Source organism: Tachysurus vachellii, chromosome 20 (genome assembly GCF_030014155.1).
Source record: "Tachysurus vachellii isolate PV-2020 chromosome 20, HZAU_Pvac_v1, whole genome shotgun sequence".
Lineage (NCBI taxonomy): Eukaryota > Metazoa > Chordata > Actinopteri > Siluriformes > Bagridae > Tachysurus > Tachysurus vachellii.
This window is the reverse complement of record NC_083479.1, coordinates 16,764,250-16,785,977: the sequence shown is the minus strand read 5'-3', so window position 1 is coordinate 16,785,977 and position 21,728 is coordinate 16,764,250. Positions and strand designations below refer to the sequence as shown.

Sequence of the window (21,728 nt, the reverse complement as noted above, 5' to 3'; positions counted from 1 at the left end):
AGAGAGGCACAAAGTATTTCATCGATATCTGGCTTTAAATAAAGCATACAAGTTGTTTAAACATTGATTATGTACTTGTGAGGATTAAAAATACCTGTGTTTAAAAAAACAACAACAACAACAGAGTTATAACTTTATTTAGCCATCAGGTTTATTATCCCTTCTATTGAGTCTGTACAGTATACAGTACAAACCATGAACATAACAGAAATAAACTTTTGGTGGCTTTAAACTTGGCGAAAGCTCTAGAAAGAACTATGCAAATTCATTTCCGGTACTTTCAGCCTTGTTAGATCTTAATCCAGCACATGTTCTGCACAGTTTAGTGTTTTCATTCTCCAACACACACACACACACACACACACACACACACACACACACACACACAAACACACACAAACACCTATTACTTGACCTAAGAGTTGAACCAGGAGCGTTAGAGCACACTAAAATGTGTAGAACACGGAATATGAAGGTTGATACCTGATGTCTGAGCTAATATAGCTAACAAATAATATAAATCTAAATAAAACAAATGATTTCCATTAATACACACTCAAATCAGCGTACACAGTTCAAAATTTTAGAAGCAGCAGATTTACTGTAATTTCTCATTTTTCGAAAAAACTTTTGTAAATGTTATTATATATAATTATAATGTATTGAAAAATCCTTCAAATTAAATAGGTTATATTTAAGTGTGGGCTTATTTGGGAATGATGTAAGAAAAGACTCTTATTCTGTTGTTGAAGTTAATGACGAGTGTACAAGTCTTAAAGTCTTAAAAATTAAAAGAAGCTGCATCCAAAACCTTTTACTGTTAATGTGCACTCACTGCACACAGTCAACATTGTTATTCCATTCCAAAAGCTCATGCTACACTACTAAATAACATATCCTCTAGTGTTTATTCCAGTGTTTATAGGATTTTACATGACACTGACAGCAGCTCGGATCATCAGCATTCCCAGGAGCAGGTTCAGGCTGGAGCTCAGAGCCACAGCACCATTAGCATGTTCTCCGTGACTGTGAGCACGGTGCGGCCCGTTACACTCATCACCGAAGCAGCACTCCAGCTTCATTCCTCCATTACTCATGTGTGATTTATCACAAAACGATTTAAAGGAGCAGGACTTCATCACTGAGTCTACAGAGAAGAAACACACACACACACAATTACTTTCACTAAATGAATCATTGTCTATACTGTAACATATATTCCTTATCCTGTAATGCTCATGCAATCTCAAACACACCCTAAAAACACGCTTAAACTATTGTCATGTCGAATTGTTTTCTCACTAGTTGTGTCTTGGTGAAGTCACAAGCAAAGGAACTTCTTTACCCGTGAAGACACATATGTAATGACTTTCTACGATAGCTGTACTTATGTGTGATGCAAGTGAACGGAACAGTGTTGTGATGATGCCGCACAACGCGTCTCGGCTCAAATCTGCAGACAATCTGTGGTCATTTTGAAAACTATCTAGAATATCGTGGAATTTGTTTGAGTGTGTGTTGAGTTACAAAATCACAAAATCCTGAAGGGACTGAGATGAGACATGAGTTTCTCACTTTTTTTCCCTGTGATTTCAGTTCACAGCATCTCATGTGCATCTGCAGAAGAAAGTTCTTTCTTACACTGATCTGGCACTTTCAGGTACTAGAAAGTCAAGTACACTGTGCATAGAGTAAGAATACAGTATAATAACAATATAATTCATTCCTCTTCAGTAAGCACTAGTGGCTGTGGATCTCCAGATTATCCCCGGGAAACTAAGTGTGAGGTGAGAATACACCATGGATGTGATGGCAGGGATAGGGACAATTTATAGAAATAAATCCTTGTTTTTTGGAGATTTGAGGAAGCTGGAGAACTCTGAGGAAACCCACATGTATGCAGACAGCAACCGGAGCTCAGGATCAAAGCAGTGAGTCTGAAGCTGGAACTCTGACACATTTACTTTGCCAAACATGGAATGATGTTAAGATTGAAGTTTGTTCCAGTGTAAAACTTTACATTTAGCTTTATTTAGAGCTAAGAGGAACAAGTGGAATAATAATAAAGTTTATTTTATTCCCATCTCATAATTACAATCAAGCTCTAGGTCTGTGTTCATGAGATGTTGCAGTTACATTGCTATAAAGTCTAAAGCGTTGAAGTCCCAGCGTTGGGTCACGACAGTGCAGAAAGGGAGGGATCATGTGTTTATGTAGAAGAGATAAATGCATACATGACTGTAACTGTTCCAGAGTTAGGGCTAGGGTGAAATTGAGATTGTGGCTTGCTGCCACATTTTATGTCTCTTTTAACAATGGAACATAGTTTGCTTTTCTCATTTACAGTGTGATAATGTCACGGTTGGAAAGTGACTCATTTCATGTCTGTGGCTACAGCATTTTAACTTTTTTACCAGAACACCAGCGTTCCAGTCTGTCGGCAGAACGGAAATCGACTTATGAGACATTTTCGATCAGTTTAAATAAATGAATTATTTTATCTCAGCAAGTCTGATATAAAATGAGTCAGGACTTGTAGGCTAAGTAAAAACAGAAATCCATGTGACGCATTATAATTTCCTAAAGCACCGAATGTCTACTTTCATATGAGTCATCAATCATTACTGTGGATTGGGACATAAAGAAATTCAATGCTGACCATGGACACTCCAAAACAGGCAGAAATTCACATTTTCTAAAAATTAAAAATGGTCAAAGCTAATCTGTAACACACCTCTGCTACTGTATGTTTACCTTCACAGGAACTGTAAAACTGCTCTTATGTAACGAGACATGTGTGTTTCATGCATTAACACTCAGCTGGGGGAAGAAAATCTCCTTCCGTCGCCCCCGAACTCTGGAAAATCATTCTATAGCTGAATAAATCAAAATTAAAAATGAAAATGTGTGGCTTGAATAGACTTTTTTACGATGCAGACCAATTCCTTTAGATTTTCTAGATCTTTTAGTGTACTTTTATTCAGCACTTTATCCCAGTTCATGATCATGAATCTGGAGCCTGTGGACAGAATTACACCATGAACGTAACAGCAGTCCAGAATTCACACACAGAATTCAAATCCGCGTCGAAGGATGTTTTCCAAAGGTGGAAAAAAAAATGGAAAACCCGGTGGATATGAGAGAACATGCACAGAAACTCCATAGAGACAGTAAACTGAGTTTGTGACTGAACTGGTGACTAAACTGGTGACCCTGGATGATGATGATGATGATGATGATGATGATGATGATGATAACTGCCAATGTACCTCCTGAACCACACAAACCAGACTGTTTGAGATGCAGAACTGTCTGAGGTGTGTAGCGTCTTTGGCCTCAATGCTTCAGTGCAGAACTAAAGGTTTTAGGAGCCATTGTGTAAATTTCACCTCTTGGGTAATCATTTTTCCTCAGTAATGTAATTTTCCTTGTTTCTGGGTGTTACCCCATCACATAATAACTCTTTAGTTCTTTGGAAAACTGTTTTTGTCATGATTACATGATTATTCGCCTTCAGATAGTTAAAACAGTTTATTTTGTACTGTTTATATAGCCATTACACACTGCAAACTAGGCGTGACATTAATTGAGCTAATCTAACAATATGGCCCCACCTTGTGGACAAAATAGGAACTGCTTGCTCGAGTATGCGGAGATAAAGAAACAACAACAACAAAAAACTGGTTCCAAAAGTTATATTTAAGGCCTGATTAATTATGGGCATAATTAACTGTGTTTATATCTGTGGAGGTCACTCAGAAGTATAGTAAGATAAATGTGTGTGTTTGTGTGTGTGTGTGTGTGTGTGTGTGTGTGTGCACGTGCGTGTGTGTGTACTCACTGGCCCCTGTGATGGTGGCGCAGGCATCTGAGCTAGCAGGACACACACTCAAGCCTTGTCGGTTACACTCCTCCTGATTATGTGCAACACAGGTGTAACACTTCAGTGCCTCGCCTTTACACACCGCACAAGAGAACACAGCTGATATGAGATATAACATGATAAGACAGACATTTTTTACACACATACACACAATTTCACTTGGCCTTCAATCTTTTCCCATATCCTGACATATAAGATATTCGGTATACTTTTACAGTGATAATATCTTTATAGATTCCTTTTATTACTGTCACTAGTAGTGGACTGAAAAGCTGGAAAGTTGACTATAATTTATCTCTAAAGATAGGAATAAAGACTGCATAATGTATGTGGATACATTCCTTAAATGTTACAGTATAATATAATAGTTCTTAAAGTATAATAGTTCTCTGCAAATTCCACAAACATCACAAGACTTCTCATTAATAAGTCATTTTCTGTCAATTGTATAGTATATTTCTAGTCTTTCTTGTCTCTCAACCGTCAAAAGGAATTCAATTCAATTTATTTGTATTTAACCGTCTTATAGAAGTATAGAAACAGAAGAAAGATTTAAGACTATTTAGCTCGAACATCTCTCTCTAATGAGCAAGCCAGAGGAGACTGTGGAAAGGAAAAACTCCCTGTGAGGACATGAGGAAGAAACATTGAGAGGAACCAGACTCAGAAGGGAACTTCATCCTAATTTGGGTGACGCTGGACAGTAAATAATAAAATGTAAATAATATCCTTTCCTCAACAGTATATAGTACTGCAATAGTGTAAAAATATGAAAGTTAAGCAATTCTTGTTCTTGTTTTTGTTGAACTTAATGTGGAAGCAGTATGTATCAGTGTTATACTACTGTATATAAAGTGCATTATAGGTAATATTATAATTATGAACTTATGAACCAGGCCAAATAGTTTATCCTTGGCTACATACAAGACACCAAATATATCGATCCTACTGTTCTGTCACACTTTTATTATTGAATAACCCAAAAATCTAATTGACAATAAACTTCAGTATGATACATACTGTGTGACACGGCACTCAGCAGCAGCAGCAGCAGAACGAGCAGAGTCTTCATGTTCGAGCAGAAGGAGGACGAGTGTAGACGTACAGACGTGTGAATCTTCCCCCTCTTCTAATCTGGGTGTGAGCTTTTCACGGCTTAGCAGCTCTAATACATGTTTGTCATCATCAGCAGATGAGAATAGACGCGTTACTGACAGTTCTACACGAGGAAAAATATACAAAATGGTGTACAGTTTTTCCTGTAGTCGCTAAAGGTTTGAACGATCGTGGGACATAATGTCAGGACCCCGGCTGCAAAACAAATAGCCACTTTTTCACCGACTCTCATTTCTGAATTTATGTATTCTAAATTTTCACACACAATTCATGTATAAGAGTTTGTGTACAATAGAGCAAACAGGATGATATACACTGCAAAACATTGAATAGTAACATATAGAGTGTCCTCAACACAAGGACAGTAGGACGCTACTTAATGTAATACCAGTCATCACTGTCATATGATATTAATCAAGAGCTCAGCTTATCGTGACCTGATTCACTCATCAGCTCAACCCAACACACATGAGCATAAAATAACAGTACATCATTGTTTCATGTGATTTGTGTCTGAGGTTTGCTCTTAGTTTAGCTCTGGAGCTACGGCGCTAATGTACAAACCAGTTCTTCATCTTTAATCCCAATGTTAGGAACTCCACTGTTATCTGAATCACTTGGCGTGAATTAAAGTGATGTGGAGTGATACTGTACCAAATTATGTGATGAGGAAGAAAGTCGTTTTGCTTTGCCTTACAGTAGAGTTTTTAGTCCTCTGTTTTCATAGGTACAGAAATCAGTCTGCCACAGTATCTAAGCACTTGGCTCATTTTCTCTACTGAACATAAAAAGGGACATATTTGGATATATGTTATACAACTCCTACACCCCCACCCCCTCCCTCCGCTGCATATTTATATTATTTAGCTTATCTTCAAGAAATTTTGACTTGAGAATAAAAATAATGAAATATCATTAAAGGCCAATTTTTATTTGCTTATATAGATTTCTATTATATATTAATTCCCATCCACTAGCCAGCTGTCCCAGTCACATGACCAGTCAGAAAGGATGAAGGATAACTCAAGCTTCCTCAAAGACACGTTAAACTGCATCTGTCTAAACCGCTGCTCATGCTGAGTTACGCTCAGAGGTAAGTGATATCCACCCTCTTCCACATCCATGAGCTCAGAGATGCCTGTGATTGGATACTGTCTCTGTGATTGACAGGCGAGAAAATACACCTCATCTATCCCACTCCGAGAGCATTAGAAAGAATTAAATAAGGGATTTTTTGGTGACTTTTGTGTTGATGTGATTTCTTGGTGACTTTTGTGTTGTTATAATTTCATGGTGACTTTTGTGTTGATGTGATTTCTTGGTGACTTTTGTGTTGTTATAATTTCATGGTGACTTTTGTGTTGATGTGATTTCCTGGTGACTTTTGTGTTGTTATAATTTCATGGTGACTTTTGTGTTGATGTGATTTCCTGGTGATAATTGTGAACACACCTTTTGCCTGGTTATAATTAAATACTATTGTATGAGCTGCTCAAAGTCAATATGACCTGTAAACAGTGCATCCATTGCTAATGTAGCAAACATAACACTAGGGTAAAGAAGAAACATTAGAACATTTCATTTTCACATAAAAAAAAAAACAAACAAAAAGCAATATTATACATTCTAATACCTTTAATTCAGGCAACAATTTATGCACAAAATATAGAATATAATATAGAGAAAGTATATATTAGTAAACATGATTTCTGTGTAGCTCTCGTTCTCACTGTACAAACATGAAGATCACAAATAAACACATACACACACAACAGAGTTCAGCGCTATAAGCATGTGCTCATATTAAATCCTCATTAGATCATCAGCAGCAGCAGCAGCAGCAGCATTAAACTGCTGATCACTCTTTATCATACTGTCAGGATCTTGTTATTATGTACTGAAGAAAAAACTGAGGCAACAGGAAGTGGAAGTAAGGACCGTAAACTTGTAGTGAAGGACACTTCTTTAGAAAATCTATCCTGAATGCGACTAAGCTTTGAAGTGTAAACCGAAGATAAAGTTGTATATCAGCACGTCTACTTCACACACACACATACACACACACACACACGTTTTGGTAGCTATTGCATATGACACGCAGGGGATTGTGGGATACGACACTGGCAGCTTGGTTGGAGTAACTTTGGCAACAGACACAGAGCAAAAGGCAGATTGTCATTCGAACAGGAGTTGTAGAAAAATATTTTGTTCCTTCACAAAGCTGAAGTGTTCCAATACCTTTTTCAACACACACTTGTTGACTTGAGTGTCTACAGTCTTAGGAATTCACAGAAGCTAAGGAGTGTCTAATATACATGAGCTTGAAAATGAGAATGTAGCTGCAATTATTTTCATACATTTACAGACTTCAGATTCGACCTTGCTAGGCCATAGCATGCTAATCATCTGGTTCACACGGTAATAAACGATGCGACGATATTTAATCCTTAAGGATTTTAAACTCAGAATCAGCAGCATCACAGTATGAAATAAGTTAACTTAGCATGCTATCTATCGTGTGGCGATGACAACAAAGTACCACAGTTTCATCAGCTCTCATGTACAGATAAATAATAATAAAACTCAGACTGGACAAATTAAACTGCTCCTGTTATAAACATCCAATAGTTTTACCACAGCACTGACTTCTGGATAAGCCTACATTGCTAATGCACAGCTAATGAGTTTGGTGAAGTCAACAAAGGCAGGTTAAAAGCAGCACTGAATCACTGAAGAAACATGGAAAAAAATGAAAAAGCAAGAAAAAGTGTGTTAAAAAAAACAAAAATCAAATTCTCAAGTCCATTCACCGTTTGCTAAACAGTTCTGCTTGATCTCTTAAGTGCTTAAAGTGTAGTTAGCTATATGTTTATTTTAAAAATTACAATAATTAACACGTTTTTTTCTACTTTCATAAAAAGATCTGATAAAAGATGATCAGTTCGTGTTGATCTCTTTGTGCGTCACACCTGACTAATCCTAACGTACTGTAACTAGCAATGCCATTGAATGGAAATGCCACAGAATCAATAAGGGAGCTTAAGTTACAGTTGATTAGCCAATAACAAACTTCAACACCACCACTACCACTAACCTCTCTTTTCATTTTCTGTGTATTTTATGCTGAACCGTTAGGCAGTAAAAAAAAATGTGGCTAATCCAATTAAATCTTAGCTCCATCTTTACTGACCCAGGAACATTTCAGTCCTGAACTATAGGATTAGTGCCTTACTAAATATAACGTAAATATTCTTTCAGAGGTTCAAGTTCTATAGCACAAATCCCAGTGTGTAAACACTGACTCAAACACTACACACACTAATTTGTCAGGGAGACCTTCTCGTTTTCTCCTAAATCCCCACAAAATAACTGAAGCATAGACCTTCATATTTATACAAAATAAACATGTCATAAATTCTTATTTACAGTAAAATATGTGCATCATGGGATTTGCACTGGCACTTGCACTGGTGGTGTGGTGAAGAGAGGGAGAAACATTTATTATTTTCCTCGATCAGCATGCCTCATTGTTTGACCTTTTACTTGTACATCTAGACACTGAAAATCAGGGCATTAGCGCTGTTTTTTGTTGCCATGACAACTCTGATTTTGATGGCAAAGGCAAAAAATATTCAAATGGGATTGGCCAGAAAACATGTCTTATAATCTGTTAAATACAGTCATCATCTTCTCTCTGTTTATCACACACACTCACACTCACACTCACACTCACACTCACACTCACACTCACTCTCACTCTCACACACACTCTCACACACACACACTCTCACACACACACACTCTCACACACACTCTCACACACACTCTCACACACACTCTCACACACACACACTCTCACACACACACTCTCACACACACACACTCTCACACACACTCTCACACACACTCTCACACACACTCTCACACACACTCTCACACACACTCACACACACACTCACACACACTCTCACACACACTCTCACACACACTCTCACACACACTCTCACACACACTCTCACACACACTCTCACACACACTCTCTCACACACTCTCTCACACACTCTCTCACACACTCTCTCACACACTCTCTCACACACTCTCTCACACACACACACACACACACACACACTACAAAGTGCATGTACTTTAAGGAAGAATGACTTAAACGCAACACAGATACACATTCTCACCCATTCATCATACATAGTTCGCCCTGCTTATAAAACAAGGACACACACACGCTCAATCGCTTCATGGATGAAACATGCTGCATTTAAAGTACAAGCAGAGCCGTCACAAAGTGCTAATGTGTTCAGATCCAGCTAGCGCTGACGATTCCTTCAGACTGCCATGTTGTCTCAGGATCTAAAGAGTCTCTATTACAGGTGCATTACTTTAGCTGATATTGCAGGGCCACGCTCCAGATGTTGGAGAGAGATCCAGACATGCAGGGCTTTGTTGGAGGCGAAGCGGTGTGGAGGAATGTGGGGTTCAGTCAGGACTTCCAGGGGTGTTCTGTGCTCAGTTTGTTGTGCCGAGTTTGGCGATGAGTTCATCGCAGATCTTGGTGAGCTCCTCCATTTCCTGATTCTGAGCAAAAATTGAGGAGAATAGAGAATGTAGTCATGGCCTATTGATCACTTGATCAATGATCACTTTTGTTTTCAACACAGAAGGAAATAGTTGCATAAAGTTAACTAAATTGCAAAATTATCATCAAACCTAATGTAAAACATTAAGAACTCTTTCAGCATCACACATGCTCATTAGAGAGAGATTTTTTAAAGATAAAATTTATAACCAGAATTTTATTAATTTCTCCTAAGCTGATTTGTAATAATGTCTATGGTTTAAAGTGCAATACAAATAAAATTGAACTGAATTAAACTGACTACGCTTATAGTACATAAAGTAGCTCTGTAAGAGACTCTGCAGTGATACTGTAGTTGGTAAATATATACAGGGATTTAATGAAGAGCTCTCAGACTGAAGATGGAAATATATACCTTTTGTTCTAGCGCTCTGTCCAGAGACTCCACCTTCATCTGCTCCTTCCTCAGGCTCGCATTCAATGCCACACACTCCGCATTCGCCCTTGCACGCACCTGAGCGATCTCTTCGTTTGCCCTGCAACGCGCGTTTTAAAGGTACATCTGATAAATCATCTGTATGCACACCTACACTAATCGTTTACTAGATACATCGACAGGAAGAAGTAACGTGTCTTAGTGTTTGGACAAAACACACAAATTGAACACAACACACTAAGAAAACACCATGAGTCACACACACATAGGTTGAATACAAAACCGCTCTGTGCTAAATACATAACTGTTCTAATGTGTAAAGTGTTTAATCTGCTGGTGTGTTCCTGCTCAGTCTTACTTGTCGAGTTTCTCCTCAGCGTGGATTTTAAGTGTGTTGTAACGTTGCTCCTCCTGTTTGATGCGCGCTAAATATTCCTGAGCGCACTTCTTCAGCACCTCCTCATTCTGACCATGACAAAAACAAACCAAGAAAAGAAAAATCAGAAAAAGGAACATAAGCATTGAAATAAAAAGAGGACAAACAAAACCAGCATTTCACAAAATTAATAAACAAGTCAACACAGATATGAATTTGATAACATTATGCTACAGAAGCTAACATGAAAACTAGCATTACAGTAAACAGGTTAACAGAGAAACTAGAATTATACTACAGAAGCTAACACAAAAACTAGCATGAAACAACTTCTGATTAACATGATTATTAAATCAGAGAATGTAAGAAGATGCTAACCAATCCTGACTAACATATCTATCTTACCAATCTACTAACACAAATACTACTTTGCTAATGCTAGCATGAATAAGCTAGTTAGTTAGCCAGCCTGATCCTGAATGTAACACAGGAGATGGAGTATGTTTTGACATGTATTTTATCTTACCTTCTTGAATCCCTCCAGAACGGTCTTCATGTTCTCGTAGCGGCGGAACAGGTCAGAGAGCGAGCGTTCAACTGAGTTGAGATCGGATAGAGCCTGATCCCGCTCGGTTATCAACTGCTGGACACTCTTCTGAGAGCCCATGTTCTTCCTCTGCTCATCTTCTGTGAGGTACAGGAGGAATTAGTGTCATGATTAAACAGAGTTACAGCAATGGAGCTGAAATTATACGCTAATACCGGTGAGGAACGTCAGACAGATGTGAATATTAAAGCATGTGTGATTAGAGAAGATCTAGAATGCTGTATCTAGAATGCTCACTGGCTAACATGTTACAGGAGATGAGCTGGTACTCAGGTGTGCTCATCATTAGCACAGGTGTGTGGTACAGTTATCACAATTAGCTTTCTGACTAGCTAGTATGTGTTTTACTCAAGTGTACGATTAGCATTTTAAGCACTGATGGATGTCTGGTTAGTGTTAGCAAGTAAATCATGACCCACCGATCATCTGTGCTACCGTCTTCTCGTACTCTGCTACTATTTTCCTGTCAGGAAACACAAACATGCATGTTCATGTATTTATGTTCAGTGACCCGTTGAACAAGTGCATCATGGGAGCTGTGGATTACCTCATCTCCAACACTTCCATTCTGCTCTCCTCATATTTCCTCTTCCACTCATTTGCCTCGATCTCTTTCGTGATTATCTGTGGACAAACACACGTGCACACACATACACACACACACACAAACACAATTGTAAACTATATCCAATACATACTTTAACACACTTGTTAGCTTAGTATGCAATTTCTGAAGCAAAAGTATACCACATGATTTTGTGCTAACAATTAGCATATCTGATGCTAAAATATTGAGGCTTTTTGCTAAATTCACACACTGAGCTCCTCTGGGTAAGTCCCTGTTATAAAGAAATGTTCAACACAAACACCTCGTCATTTAATTTAGTTTGTCACTTAAAGATGATATGAAAATGCTAATTTTGGCTAACGTGGGTGTTATGTCAGTGCCAGGCTTATAGCAGTGTTCCTGTTGGAGTAGCTCACCTACTCCACACTGACAGTTAGGCTAATGATAAAATGCTAATATAGATCCCATTTCCTGGTTTAAAAGCTGTGTGTCATATTGAGATATCTGAATCTTAAACACACCTCCTCTCTGATGAGAGTCAGAACAGCAGCTTTGTCCATCTCACTGAGTGCGATGGAGTCAAGGTTGGGGCTGTTCTTCTCCAAGCTCTCGCTCTATAACACACACACACACACACACACACACACACACAACCTTAAAGCAATTTGGAGCCATTATATCATTTGATTTGAGGGTTGCTGGTCAGGGATTGTGGTGAATCCGGAACCTATCCTGTGAACACTAGGCTTGAGATGTTTTTTTTTCCTTTTAAATAAGGAGGCACAAATTTCTCACTGTTTTTTTGTGCCTCACAGCTTTAGTATCCCTGGTTCAGTTCATTTCTGAGCTAAGTTTACTGTCTGCTTAGCATTTCGCATGTGATCCCCATGTCGGTGTGGGTTCTTCTGGGTTCTTTGGTTTCTTTCAACCAACTACAAACACTATTAAGTGGATTAGTCAAGATAAATTGCCGTTAGATTCAAGTGAGTGTGTGTGTGTGTGTGTGTGTGTGTGTGTGTGTGTGTGTGTGTGTGTATGTGTGCCCCTAGTATTCCAGAGAGGCAGCAGCAACCCTGACCAGGATAGAAATTTAACATCTGCACCTAGACTATTACAAGTACATACTGATCCAGGTTTTGTTTTGTTTCATTTTATTTTTTGCAGAGAAATGTGTTGAAATTTCTCTCCGTGGTAATCAATATCTATTTGTCTGTCTGTATACAGCTGTGATGGCTGAGTGGTTAAGGCGTTGGACTCGAAATCCAATGGGGTTTCCCCGCGCAGGTTCAAACCCTGCTCACAGCGAGGTTTTAACATTCTGTAAATAAAAGCCTGCACGGTTCAAAAACCTGACCTCCTTATACAGCTGCCATAGCTGAATGGATGCATAATCTGAACGGGTTTCCCTAGAGTGTTTGTGGGCAGCAGTAGCTCAAGTGGTTAAGGCTCTGAATTGTGATCAGGAGGTTGGGGTTCAAGCCCCAGCATTGCCAGGCTGCTGCTGTTGGGCGACTAACAACAGATATAGACAAATGTTTCAAAACCATGGGAGTCATTTTTTTTTAAACATTCTGTAATTCAGTCTGACAGCAGCAACTAGAGGCCGCCTTGCTTGTAAGCTGCTGTGTGTGTGTGTGTGTGTGTGTGTGTGTGTGTGTGTGTGTGTGTGTGTGTGTGTGTGTGTGTGTGTGTGTGTGTGTGTGTTAATTAAAAGCCGTCCTTGGACAGATTAGAAGGTGTGTAATGTGTTAATCTGCTTTATGGGACATGATTATGTTTTCAGGCAGGCAAACACACACACACTTCCTACATGCTTGTGTTTAATTTTTATTATAAGTAGGTTTTCATTTTAATGCTGTGCAAATTTTAAAACACACCTAAAAAATGCTCATTCAAGTGTTATTTATCCGAATGGAGGCGGCGCACACGCTTGCAAAACATTGTTTATTCCAAACACTGCTTCCTTTCTCCGTTTTAACATCTTGTCTTTACATATGAACAATAGAGCTTGAGTGATTTTCCCTCAGGGGATTTACACACACAGGTACATGTTTGATTAGCTGAATTACTGACACAGCTGAATCAGTTGTCATGTACAGACAGAAGAGTCGGAGAAATACAATGTGAAATATGAAGCAGTTTAGCAGCATTTTATCAACCAGTTTACACTCAAACAGCTTCATTGACTAATTTCACTAAGAGGACTCTGTCACTCAGATTGCTGCAAAGCTTCTTGGGTAAAATCCCACTTTGGAAGGTTGGCCTGATCCTCATCAAGCAGCCACCTAACCAAATTCACTCCATCTGATGAGAGTGAGAGGCAACTAGGGCAGATTTTTTTTTTATTATTAGCTTTAGTGAGGATAATAAAACAGATAAAAACAAAAACAACAAAAAAAAAATAAATAAAAAATAAAAATAAAAAACAAGCTTAACATATATAAAATAAAATTAATAAAATAAAATAAAATAAAATAAAATAAAATAAACCATGGAGCAAGACACACCTCCATGAAATGTTTTGTATAATAACACAACGGATTATAAGACTTACAGGTGTGCAAATCTCCTTCTCTGGAAAGTGGTCTTTTTTCGCTAGCTCCAGGTCTGAAAAGTGAAACACACACACACACACACACACACACACACACACACACACACACACACACACACACATTTAATGTGTATACTGTATATAAAAAATACAAATCTTCCTTGTTCATGAAATCTTTCATTAATTTCCTGCATTAAGGATAAACTAGAGCTAATAATTCATAACTCTGAACTTCTGATGAGAGAAAAATACAGAAATTCCTCCTAAACTTAGGACAATCTCCTCAACTCTGAGTTCAAACAGACACATCATCAATCTCCCCACTCAACCTCAGTATGGCTGCTCACTGCGTCAGCAGTAAACAACAGCAGCTCTTACCTTTAAATGACTTTCACTGTATACACCGGATGTATTAGCTTGTTAAATCTATAACACTGACTCTACAGGTCACTGTGGTAAGGATAAATCACAGTTCTCCTTGTAGCTTGTACGCACAGAGGATGAACCACTTCTGAGGTAAGTTTAAACAGCAATAATCTTTCTGAGATCTGTAATAAAATAATGGCATGAAGTATTCTGCTGTATTTCATTTGTGATTACATGCTTTAAGGACACAGACACACTGTCTATTGGTTATATGGGACTCTATTATATGGGAATTTATTGGACATAAAGTCACACACATGAGGTGTTTAAAACTGAATAAGGGAAATGAAGGGAAGAAAAGAAAAGAAATGAAAAGAAAAAAAGAAAAGAAGGGGAAGGCAAAAGGAAAAGGAAAAAAGAAAAGAAAAGAAAAGAAAAGAAGGTAAGTGGAAGGCAAAAGAATAAAAAGATAAGGTAAGGTGAAGACATGAAAAAGAAAAAGTAAAAAAAAAAAGGAAAGAGAGAGAGAGAGAGAGAGAGAGAGAGAGAGAGAGAGAGAGAGAGAGAGAGAGAGAGAGAGAGAGAGAGAGAAAGAAAGTTATACAGTGGAAGAAGGGAGGTAAGGGGAAGGCAAAATAAAAAGAAAAGAAAAGAAAGAAGAAAAAGAAAGAAAAAGAAAAGACCAGTGTTCTGTAGAGCACCCTGTAGCCACTAGAGGGAAGCACTGCACTGAAGTAAACACAACCACATGAACGTACACACACACACACACAGACACAGACACAGACACAGACACACACACACACACACACACACACACACACACACACACACACACACACACACACACACACACACACACACACACACACAGATTCCATTACAAAATGTGAAAAAGTTGTTTATTTGTGTAATGTGCTACAAGCTCAACTTGCTCATCACTACAGATAAATAATGCTAAATAACCCTAATGATAGAGAACCTCCATGAGGATTTGCTGATGTTACTGATCCATTAAACCCATGTGTATTTTGGTCACTTGACATTGTGATGATTTGGGATATTATAGTTGTGATATATTGTAGTCATGTGAGCACCTCAGAAATCCCTCAGCAGCTTCTGTCTCTGTGCCAAAAGCCAAAAACCATCCAAGAGAAACGACCCAAGTGAAAGGCAAAGCAATGTAGCTACAGTTCTAGTTGCATGCTTCAGCAAAAAATGAAAGATTTCTTTCATAAGGTTAAAACTTTTTTGATAAAAAATAAATTAATGGTAGATTATAATGTTTCCAACATTTATTTGTGTAGTTGCTGCTCTCACCGTCTTCTGTTTTTGACGTCTTTGTTATTTGATCATGTTTCTGCATCGTGCACGTAGATGCGAGTTTCTCTTCATCGGTGGCGTGACGTACAGTCTCCTCCTGTTCTTCCTCAACCTGGACACACACACACACACACACACACACACACACACACACACACACACACACACACACACACACACACACACACACACACACACACACACACACACACACACACACACACACACACACACACACACACACACACACACACACACACAGATAAATCACAGATTGAACAGTGTCAGTGCCAGCACTTCTCTTCTGCTCATGGCACAAGTTAGTAAAAGAAAGAGAAAAATGAAGAAGGGTTTGAGAGAGAGAGAGAGAGAGAATGGGGACAACAAAAATAGAAAGGGAGAAAAAACAAGACAGAAGGACAGGGGAGGAGAGATCTGCAGAATAGTGAAGAAAAATAAGGAACAATAAAAAGACAGAGGTAGCAGAGTAAAGAAAGATGGAAAGACGGAGTGAAGGAATGGACAGAAAAAACAGATGGAAAAGTAAAGAAAGTCAAGGAAAGAAGATGAAGAGATATTATATCATAATCGAAAAACAGTGGCCAGAGAGAGGGAAAAAATTGGGATGAAAAGAATGAGGCACAGAGGGAGGGATGAACAGAAAAAGGAGAGAAGGAGAGTGAGTGATGTTTGCTGAGTCACTGAGTTGATCCTGAAAACACTGACTCAACATCTCCATATTCAGGCAACACAGAGTCTCTCTCTCTCTCTCTCTCTCTCTCTCTCTCTCTCTCTCTCTCTCTCTCTCTCTTTAGTAAATGAGTTTCATACCTGCTTGCAGACATCCAACGCTAAGGATGTGTTCTCATACTTATTCACTTTGCACGTGTTCCTGCAGAGACAGAGACAGAGAGAGACAGAGAGAGAGAGAGATTACATAGCCTTTAACACACTTAAAAAATTTAATTAATTAAAATACACTAATTAATATATTAATGTACCAAAGTGACTGATTATTGTATTGAAGATTCAAGTCTGTTTTTCTCACAAACACACACACTCTACACACACACTCTACACACACACTCTACACACACACTCTACACACACACTCTACACACACACTCTACACACACACTCTACACACACACTCTACACACACACTCTACACACACACACAAGGGTCACAGTTAAATTTACATAACTATATTTGTCATCTGCATCACTCCACTGTTTTAAAGTAAGAAACGACACTAAATGGCACTGAGGAGAAATAAGTGTGTTCGGTTGTACAAGATGGTCACCGCCATAACGCTATGGTGTTAAGCTACACGTTAATGTTGTGCTCCAGTTTAGCGATGATCGTATCAGCAAATCTGGATGAGATCACTGAAGAACTGGATGTGGTCTGAGGCAAACTTTACACACACACACACACACACACACACACTCACACACACTGACACACTCACACACTGTATCCCACTGACACCTCATCACTGTCACTGCTTATCGATCACACACAAGAGCATCAATATGTACCAGGATATATCAGTAACCAGGCCATGTGTGAAATAAGATCACACACACATACACACACACACACACACACACACACATACACACACACAGAGAAAAACTGTTTTTATCAGTTACAGAGACACCAAAGGACATCTGCTACAGACTGACAGGAAACTGATAAAGCACAGAGACAGAGAGCAACAGACAAACAGACAGAGATACACAATGGATACTTACAGCAGCATACAGAGAAAACGTGCTTGTTCATTGGTCCTGATGAGAAACAAGCAGGAGGACAGGAAGAGAAAGATGAGGAGAGGAAGACAAGAAAAGGTTGGAGTGTTAAACATGAGTGGAAGAATGAGGAAAAGAGCAGGTGGGACAGGAGATTAGTAACAACCACACACACACACCTACAAACACCTATACACACACACACCTACAAACACACCAATACACACTTAACAAGTGACAGGGAAATCAGTGATCAAGCACTACCTCGGTGAAGTTGAGTGACTGTGTAGATGAAAAGAAGATTAATGATAATTAGTAAAGTCTTCTGATATTTAAGTTGTCTGTCTGTCTGTCTGTCTGTCTGTCTGTCTATCTATCTGTCTGTCTATCTATCTATCTATCTATCTATCTATCTAAATACCTGAAACATCTCAAAAGTCTCACAGGTTCCCGAGTGGTGAGACAGATCAGTGTTCATCACAAGGCCACAGCCAGCTGTGGCTGGGTTTAGTGTTGTCTGGGTAGGAGGGATGGCATTAGTCTCTCTCCACCTGTCAGTCACAGTGACTCTAGACAATAGTAAGCATGTGAGCTCGTGTGTGTTACTCTGCCCTGTGCCCTTTGAAAAGATTTCATGGGGAACTTCACGTGACTTGGCTGAAGCACGTGTTAGCCTTCCCCCAACCAGTTTGTAGCTTCCAGCACAACTGGCACAGACCAATCAACCAATCAACCCGGCTGAGTGACGATACGGCTTTAATGCTCATGTGGTGCAGCATGTAATGAAACATAATGACAATTATACAGAAATACAAAATTACATCCGGCTGTGTGTACCTGCAGTCTGTCTGCTGTTAAGAGATGGACAGACAGACATAAAGAGATGTACAGACAGAGAGACATGAAGAGATGTACAGACAGAGAGACAGACATGAAGAGATGTACAGACAGACAGACAGACAGACAGACATGAAGAGATGTACAGACAGACAGACAGACAGACATGAAGAGATGTACAGACAGACAGACATGAAGAGATGTACAGACAGACAGACATGAAGAGATGTACAGACAGACAGACATGAAGAGATGTACAGACAGACAGACATAAAGAGATGTACAGACAGACAGACAGACAGACATGAAGAGATGTACAGACAGACAGACATGAAGAGATGTACAGACAGACAGACATGAAGAGATGTACAGACAGACAGACAGACAGACAGACAGACATGAAGAGATGTACAGACAGACAGACATGAAGAGATGTACAGACAGACAGACAGACAGACAGACATGAAGAGATGTACAGACAGACAGACAGACAGACAGACAGACAGACATGAAGAGATGTACAGACAGACAGACAGACATGAAGAGATGTACAGACAGACAGACATGAATAGACAAATAAACATATAAACAGATGTAATGTATTAAGTGACGTACAGACAGCGCCCTATAGTCAGACAGACACTGATATAGGCAGACGGAGATGTATAAAGACAGACACATAGGCAGAAAGTAAGATGTTTAGACAGATGTTCAGACAAGTAGAGACTTATAGACTAACTGACAGACAGATAGACAGGCAGAAAGATACAGAGACATACAGGGAAATAGGAGAAATATGGACAGCCAGAGATAGACAGAAGTTATAGACAATCGGACAGACAGACCGACAGACAGACAGATTTTAGACAGATTATTGCTCTCAGCCAATGAGATTATGAAGTGTGTATTAGCAGTAAGTGTGTATTAGTGAATACTGATAGACTTGTCAATTTACACGTCACTCACTTGATGATCTTGTCTTTGTTCTTCTTGGGGGACTGTTTCACTTTCCTCTCCTCTGCCACAGGAGGCTCTTTGCTCTGCTCTTCCTTCGCTTTCTCATCGCTGGATCTCTCAGAGTCATCGTGTTCAATGATCTTGTTAGAGGGCTTAAAGGCATCCAGCGAGTCCTCAGAGTTATCTGGACTAAAATTGTGCGATGCTTTCTGGAGTTTCGGAGAGCTCCCAACTTTGTTCTTCCCTCCAAACGGGTCGAAATCGGGATCGTCCCATTGGCTCGGGTCAAAGTTGTAAGATGTTTTAGGGAGAGGAATGTCGTCCACATTTAGAGGAGTGTGTGTGTCATTTTCTCCCACTGTCGCTTTGGGCTTCTGTTTTTTAGATACGGGTTTGGTTCCAGGTTTGTTTCCTCGTTTCTGAAACGGAGTTTTTTTGCGCTCTCCATCGTTATTTTGGACTTGAGACGTCTGTTCTGAACTGTGGGAATTTTCAGGCAGGGGAACATAGTCTGTGTCTTGTCCCGGTTCTGTTTCTGTAGGTTTCTGATTTTGAACGGTTTCCGGTTTACTTCCTTGTTTTTGCGATCCGGCATCGTCTTCGTCCTGAAGTTTTGTTTCCACTTCAAGGGTGTATGATTTTTTAGGAAGAGGAATATCGTCCACGTTTACAGGACTGGGTGTGACTGGTTGCATTTCAGTGGATTCAGAAATTAGAGGAGATTTCATCTTGGGAATTTCAGGAACAAGGCTGTTGCAGTCCAAATCATCTGGGTCTGGTTTTGGACACTTGTCCAGGTGCATAAGTTTCGGCTCTGATGTTACGCTGATGGACACGATTTCCTCCTCTATAAAGAGAGACAAAGAGAGATTTTTTTTTTTCAAACAATATTTTGGCCAAACAAAATGATAAAATCAAATATCATATTAATCTGGCAGTTTGCATCACAATTGTCCAATATCAAAATATCTGCTGCAACTTGATTGGTCAAAAAAACTTTTACAAATTCAAACTGAGTGATTGAAGCAGATATTGACTTGTTATAGCGCCCCTAGTGGTAGAATTGTACAATTTCTTATTTTTAAGTGTTCCTCTTTGGCATATTTGGTGTCTGAACATTTTAAAATTTACATAATCAATCATTACTATAAAGCTAATGTTAATAACAAAAAAACAGTAGCTTATTAACACCAGATTCCTTTCTTAAGAAAAACCTAACCCTAGATTTTGGTCAAAATGCAAGTGAGTGCAAAAGTTTGCATACCCTGAGAACAATGTTAATGTATTTATAGCAACAGGATGTTTAATCTTCCTCAACAACTTACTGTTGGACCAGTATTTCATTACAATCACATAATTTGGCAGATAACCTTATTCAGAGTGACTTACATTTTATCTAATTTTTATACAACTGAGAGTTAAGGTCCTTGCTCAGGGCCTCAGCAGTGGACCTGGGATTCAAACTCACAATCTTCCAATTGGTAGCCCAGCACCTTAACCACTAGGCTACCACATCCCACAGCAGTCCATGTCTAAAATGAGTCAGAACGTTCAGTATAAGACCAGTGTTTTTCCTTGTGTTGATAACGTTGATAATCTCAGGCATCATCAGGCATCAAGGCAGGATACACTCTGGACGGAGTGCCAACCCATCACAGGGCACACACACACACTCTCATTCACTCACGCAATCACACACTACGACAATTTTTCAGAGATGCCAATCAACCTACCATGCATGTCTTTGGACCGGGGGAGGAAACCGGAGTACCCAGAGGAAACCCCCGAGGCACGGGGAGAACATGCAAACTCCACATACACAAGGTGGAGGCGGGAATCGAACCCCCAACCCTGGAGGTGTGAGGCAAACATGCTAACCACTAAGCCACCGTGCCCCCCCCACTTGCAGATTAATGAATATTAATTTCTTTGTTTTTTTTTCTGGAACTGTTCTATGTATATATTGGCGCTCAGGGAAAAACAGAAGTGTCTACTTTTATAGGATCTTGATATTAACCATAACTGTGGAGTGGGACATGACAAAGACATTCAATGGTCAACATGGACACAACAAAAACAGGAGCAAGCTCCCTTTCTTTGGTCTCTGGTAAAAAGAGTTAATGTGATATTTCAATTTCATTGCTGAGCAACTTTTGGATTTTCAAACTCATTTTCTTTACATTTTTTTTCTACTGTTTTGGCTCAGACTGATTGTTGTCGTGTTACACCCACATTTCATTTTTAACTTTCGATTTTTTTGCAGCCAAACTGTAAAACAGTGGTGTTTGCTGCTCAAAAGAATGTTCTACATTTATTTTTTTCTTTTTTGTTTGTAATTATAAATGTGTTGAAGGGCATC

At 39.1% G+C, this 21,728-nt stretch overlaps 2 protein-coding genes and 1 non-coding gene across 9 annotated transcripts in view; 1 reads left to right on the top strand and 2 right to left on the bottom strand.

Annotated features, from left to right (window-relative positions):
* Positions 1-126: 126 nt before the first annotated feature.
* On the bottom strand, positions 127-5,191 carry si:ch211-113d22.2 (CD59 glycoprotein). 2 transcript variants are annotated; one of them, XM_060896177.1, is made up of 3 exons: positions 4,904-5,191; positions 3,842-3,982; positions 127-1,147 (listed from the first exon to the last, which is right to left on the bottom strand). In XM_060896177.1, the coding sequence occupies exons 1-3, from the start codon at positions 4,953-4,955 to the stop codon at positions 930-932; spliced, it is 411 nt and encodes a 136-aa protein (XP_060752160.1). In that variant the 5' UTR covers positions 4,956-5,191; the 3' UTR covers positions 127-929. The 2 variants fall into 2 exon arrangements, with proteins under 2 accessions (XP_060752160.1, XP_060752161.1); XM_060896178.1 differs by having other exon boundaries at positions 3,842-3,955; positions 4,904-5,189.
* Positions 5,192-6,616: 1,425 nt separating this feature from the next.
* Positions 6,617-21,728, bottom strand: part of tacc1 (transforming, acidic coiled-coil containing protein 1) — a 42,910-nt gene continuing 27,798 nt past the window's right edge. For 3 of the 6 annotated variants that reach the window (XM_060896775.1, XM_060896774.1, XM_060896770.1), the window contains exons 3-14: positions 19,379-20,216; positions 17,579-17,614; positions 16,652-16,712; positions 15,818-15,932; positions 14,132-14,184; positions 12,099-12,191; positions 11,557-11,633; positions 11,429-11,472; positions 10,929-11,089; positions 10,385-10,491; positions 10,006-10,126; positions 6,617-9,589 (exon numbers count right to left, since the gene is read on the bottom strand). In XM_060896775.1, coding sequence (XP_060752758.1) covers positions 9,521-9,589; positions 10,006-10,126; positions 10,385-10,491; positions 10,929-11,089; positions 11,429-11,472; positions 11,557-11,633; positions 12,099-12,191; positions 14,132-14,184; positions 15,818-15,932; positions 16,652-16,712; positions 17,579-17,614; positions 19,379-20,172 — 1,731 coding nt within the window. In that variant the 5' untranslated portion in view covers positions 20,173-20,216 and the 3' untranslated portion in view covers positions 6,617-9,520. The remainder of the gene's footprint in view (positions 9,590-10,005; positions 10,127-10,384; positions 10,492-10,928; positions 11,090-11,428; positions 11,473-11,556; positions 11,634-12,098; positions 12,192-14,131; positions 14,185-15,817; positions 15,933-16,651; positions 16,713-17,578; positions 17,615-19,378; positions 20,217-21,728) is intronic. The other 3 variants (XR_009650143.1, XM_060896772.1, XM_060896773.1) reach the window with 3 other exon arrangements.
* trnas-cga (transfer RNA serine (anticodon CGA)) lies at positions 12,801-12,882 on the top strand. Its single transcript has one exon. It is a non-coding gene; the product is annotated as a tRNA-Ser (tRNA).